Source organism: Montipora capricornis, chromosome 3, assembly GCF_036669925.1.
Source record: "Montipora capricornis isolate CH-2021 chromosome 3, ASM3666992v2, whole genome shotgun sequence".
Classification (NCBI taxonomy): domain Eukaryota; kingdom Metazoa; phylum Cnidaria; class Anthozoa; order Scleractinia; family Acroporidae; genus Montipora; species Montipora capricornis.
The window spans coordinates 25,979,841-25,984,840 of NC_090885.1; the positions used below are offsets into that span (position 1 = coordinate 25,979,841).

The 5,000-nt window shown below is 37.3% G+C and overlaps 2 protein-coding genes across 6 annotated transcripts in view; one reads left to right on the top strand and one right to left on the bottom strand.

Annotated features, from left to right (window-relative positions):
* The window catches only part of LOC138042659 (CUGBP Elav-like family member 3-A), a 20,081-nt gene extending 16,636 nt beyond the window's left edge, over positions 1–3,445 (top strand). For 4 of the 5 annotated variants that reach the window (XM_068888608.1, XM_068888606.1, XM_068888607.1 and 1 more), the window contains exons 10-13: positions 173–244; positions 417–560; positions 654–787; positions 3,001–3,445. In XM_068888608.1, the coding sequence (XP_068744709.1) occupies positions 173–244; positions 417–560; positions 654–781 (344 nt within the window). In that variant the 3' untranslated portion in view covers positions 782–787; positions 3,001–3,445. The remainder of the gene's footprint in view (positions 1–172; positions 245–416; positions 561–653; positions 788–3,000) is intronic. The other variant, XM_068888610.1, reaches the window with a different exon arrangement.
* A 634-nt stretch (positions 3,446–4,079) lies between these two features.
* Positions 4,080–5,000, bottom strand: part of LOC138042661 (guanidinoacetate N-methyltransferase A-like) — a 2,675-nt gene continuing 1,754 nt past the window's right edge. The window contains exon 2 of the mRNA XM_068888612.1: positions 4,080–5,000. This exon is cut by the window's right edge and continues 106 nt beyond it. Within this exon, the coding sequence (XP_068744713.1) occupies positions 4,739–5,000 (262 nt within the window). The 3' untranslated portion in view covers positions 4,080–4,738.

Consider the following 5,000-nt stretch of genomic DNA (forward strand, 5'->3'; position numbering starts at 1 on the left):
TTAAGATTGATTGATTCATTGGAAAGGGTTGTACTGAAAAGAATGCACTTAACTTTAATAAAGTGAAAAATGTAGTGTGGAAATTCTCACTCAACCGTCACTTACATGTACTTCACTCGAATGTTAAGTTGTTTGTATCGATGATGATGGTGACTGTTTTGTTTCGTTGCAGCAACATTTCCTGGTGTTTACGGTCAAGCCATATTTCAACAGCAACAATTACAAAGACAACCTCAGAAGGAAGGTAATATATTACTGCAGAAGTTTTCATGTTTCAAATTATTTGGGACCACTGAAGGATAATGTTTTCATGTTTAGAGGAGCATTTCTGGGATTTACTGGCATGCACACACAAAACAAGTCCAGTGCCATAACTACTGCAGCAACTTACTTCACTATATCTTGTTCCCTTTTAGGCCCTGAGGGAGCTAATTTATTTATTTATCACTTACCTCAAGAATTCACTGATGCAGATTTGATGCAGACATTTTTACCATTTGGCAGTGTGTTAAGTGCAAAAGTTTTCATAGATAAAGCTACAAATCTAAGCAAATGTTTCGGTGAGTGGCATATGCCTCTTTTCTCAAGGTTGTCTTTAAATCCATTGATTAAGTTTCAATTCTTGGTTTTGATTTCATATTTGCCATATTTAGGTTTTGTAAGTTACGATAACCCAGGATCAGCCCAAGCAGCTATACAGGCCATGCATGGTTTTCAGATTGGGACAAAACGACTAAAAGTGCAGCTTAAGAGACCCAAAGATGCGAACAGACCCTACTAATATCTGGTGAGTCAATTAACTGTCTTGTCTGAGATAAGTTTGATAAACCATGTAGGACATGGGATGGTAAGGGATGCAGCACCCTCTGGTGGTTGGAGGTCATGCTTGTAAGAGACCCCCATTGTCTTTTTCTTGAGTCTCTTGAATTGTATTTTCCATCTGTCACTCCTGTGTTGGAGTTTAATGTCATGATGGTGTAGACTTGAAAAGATCCACATGTGAAATCTGAATTGTAGCAAATATATATATTTTATTAATTTTCATAGCATAGTCTTGTGAAAAGACAGTACCTAGTTATTTACAAATCTGAATTTGTTTTGTCACAATAATTTATGTTCTTCTGAAGGTGAGTTTCCTCAGCTGAAAGGCAAAATTTGGATTAAAACTGGACATAAAGAATTGATTGAATTTTCTTCATCTATCCGATGTTAATTTTGTTTTTCAAAAACACTGTTCAAGTTGTTTCATTGTCTGGGATGATTTTTTGCTGAGAGTCTTTGGATTTCAGTTTTCAGTTTTGCAGTTTCATTAAATGAGTTTTCTATGCTCTCTCTACAAAGCAATCTCAAAATTCAGAAAAGTTTGATGTCTCATCACTGAAGAAAAATAACTTCAGTCTTGTCCAAGATAAGTTGATTAAATTTACTTATGGAAAGCTTAATTTTGAAGCAGGGTTGATAATAGCTTGCACCTCTCACCAGTCCTTCCTCTGCACCATGTGGATTGGGCATTCACCTCTAATATATGGAATCAGAGTACCGCAGCGTTTTGTTTTATACCACTATTTATAGGGACACTTTCATGGAATTTGTAATGATTTTATGGTCAATATTCAATAAACTTAATCTCTAGACACCTTCATGGCTTCCAAATCCTTTCCAACTTTACATGTATTTCTTACATGGTCTTGCATGATCCAAGTGAATGTAGAACAGATGGGTCACCCAACTTCTGTTTTATTGATGCTATACATTCAAGTTGCATGACAAAAACTGTAAAATGTTCACCCCATGTTTTCAAGTTTTCATGAAACACTTTCTTTAGCCATTTGTTGCTAAAAGAAGCTAAAGATAGTCTGTGCATTAAAAGTTTTGTCTTTATTTTTGTAGCTGCTGTCAACAGAACAGTGTCCGTTAGATTTTCAGTGTGGTAAAAATAGTGCAACATACTCACCCTTTAACAATAAACACTTAATGACTGGTCCCGAGGGAAATAGTTACCGGTAATTTTGTTTCCTGAGAATCTCACTGTTTCCCCGAGGCACAGCCGAGGGAAAGAAAATGAGCTGTTTCCCTTGGGACCAGTCATTAAGTGATTTGTTACATAGCACAAAAAGAAAAACGTGCAACAGCAACGGCTGTCGTCGGTCAACATTCGCAGGTAACAGTGCACTGTTACACTCTGATGTCATAGATTTTGTACTGTTGCCCGCTCAGAGACTCTTGGCGGGCAACAATTTTATTGTTAGATGTCATGACCTCGAAGTAACCAATGAGAGCGCACACTGTTGGACCAGGGAAAAATTCAGCTATATAACAAAAGGGTTTATTCCACCAGAGATGGGAAATAATACCTCTGCATGTTGGATACTTGAACTTCTCTTCCCATAGCAAATTTTGGTGCTTGACAGCATTTGGTGCAGTCATACAGTATACCAGCTGATAACAGAGATGTAGTGAGCCAGTCAAAAATGCTTTGAATTCCATTGCTCATTCAATTATTCATATTCTCTTTAAAATTTATTACATGTAGAAGTATTGTGTGGGTGTCTGTGGTCTTGAAAGGACTGTTGGTGGACTGGACTTAAAATTTACCAGGGTCATGAATGATTGTGCTAGTTGTAGTCAGGCACATATTCCCCCAAAAAGATTACGGAACTTTCTTAAGTTGTCATTGTTGCATTGCTATCAATATGTGAATTGATGCATGCATCCATAGCGCTTTTAATTGTGAACAGACCCTGTGAAGAATCCACGTCTTATATAAAGTTAGAGTGCCACAGCATCGGGTTTGATCAGACTATTTCTAGGGACAGACCATGTGAAGAATCCAGAAACCGACAATAATTATTACTGTCTCCACAAACATAGTACAGAGAATAATCTTGGAAAGTCTGTGACTGGTCTTTTTACTCCACTGAGACTTCTGTAGTGAGTGCTTGTTTCTTTGCTTTGTACATCAATGCCCCTAACTTGTTTCCTTGTCTCTGTCTTGCCTAGATCACTTGACTGTGTACGTTTGTTCGTCGTCATGGCGGTGACCTGTTGCACATGTGCTTGTGTGTGTACCACAGTTGGTGACGTCACTTGTTCTATTTTCCGTCACTGTTGGTGTTGGGATGCAGTAATATGTCACTGTTAAGTAGCATTGCGTGGTTGTTACTTATCACGTCAGTATACATGTATATTACTAATATTGGTGCATGTTGTCCAGCGGGTATTTGTAAGCAAGCCTTTATTTGGAGTGTTTTATCTGTCTTGTGGCCAGTCCATCTTTGTCAGGCCAGCTCATTGTTTACTATTTATAGAACGTAGTTCACGTTGGTGTCAAAGTATTTGCGCTGGTGTGTTAATAGTATTGTTTATGTTCTGGTTTTGTAAAAACCTGTAATTGTAGGTGGAGTTGGTGCTGGCCAAACTCTTAATAAAAGACATTAATAATCAAGTTGTTTCTTCTTGTGTGGGAGACAGGAAGGAGTATATTGTGGGAATAACACATTTCTTTGTCATTTTCCTTTTTAAAGGGGGTGCCAAACAGATGAAGTGCTTAGGTAGAGATAATACAATGACTTGACTACTTGGTCATGGATATTATCAAAAAAAAAAAAAGGAAGATATATAAATCAGTCACCTTACTCTCTGCCAAAGCACACTTCATTCTTGCTACATAGGACCTGTGAAAAAGTTGGCACAACCCATCTGTTACACACCCAGGATGATATGTGATTATTTGTTATTAAATTTTACGATTATTTTAATGAAAGTGTTTGACGAGGTTTTTGGAGCAGAATTCTCAAACCATGTGTGCCATCTATATTGGATTTTTTTTAAAAGGATGTTTTCACGAAGTTCAACCCTCCATCTAAACCAAAACAACCCCTTTCTGTTGTAAAGGAAAGGTTTATAACTTGGATAAAATTTAACAAGTGGATGTGGATTACATTTATCTGAAATTGCACCAAGGTTCACTGGAACACACAACACACACCAGGTGGTGTTAATAAAGTTAATTGAGTGAAGACTGGCAAAGAAATGCCTTGATTTAGCACCACTGACAGGATAAAAATTTAAGCCAGCAATCTCCATCACGCTTCCAACCATGATTTATTCAGTTACAGTTTTTACACGTCAAATTTTAGTATCAGCTTCTGCATAAGAACAAACACAGTTCCAAATGGATGTGTTTCAAGAAATGCATGTATTGTTAGGGTTAGGGCTAGGGAATTCACGTGTATGGCATTCAAAAGTGCTTTTGTAGTGATCCAGCTTTTGAATAGAAGAGAGTGATGGGAAAAAGTGAATGAGGGTAAGTGGAAAGTGACCTAAGTTTAGTAACAGAAGCAGTTACAACTGCCCTTTGGATTAGATCCCATACACAATAGGCTTCTTTTGAATTGCACAAGAATATCAAGACAGAGTTAAGTTTTAGGGAAGTCATTTTCAGTTTTTGTGAAAATGCAAATTATTTCCTCGACTCATTTGCTTTTTGTTCACAGAATTTGAAACAAGCCCATTAATCTGAGGCCTATCAACAAATCCAAGGAAATAAGAGGTTAAGAGCTCTGTGGGACCTGACATGATTAGCAAAAAGAACCTAATGGGGCATGGAAATGAAAAAAAAATGTATGAAGGGATTTCCCCTAGGAAAACTTGAAAACTGAGGTAAAATTGAATAACAGATCAATTAATTAATTTTCACTGCTGTCAGTTACAGACACAATGCAGTTAAGTCCTTAGTTCACTGCTTTATGACTTTTGGAGCAATCATTTTCTTGTGGCTGTAATAGCGACAATTGGGATCCACATCAACTTCAATGACTTCAGTGGATATGTTTTCTCGTAGGAAACCACTCTTAAGTAACTCTGAGACTTGTGTTTCCTCAAACATCTTCTCAACATCATTGAAGCTTGTTTTTAACAACTCTCCCCATGAAGTGAGATTGCAGTATGTGAGAATTCCTCCTGGTTTCAAAAGGCGGAATGCATGATCCTTGATGAAG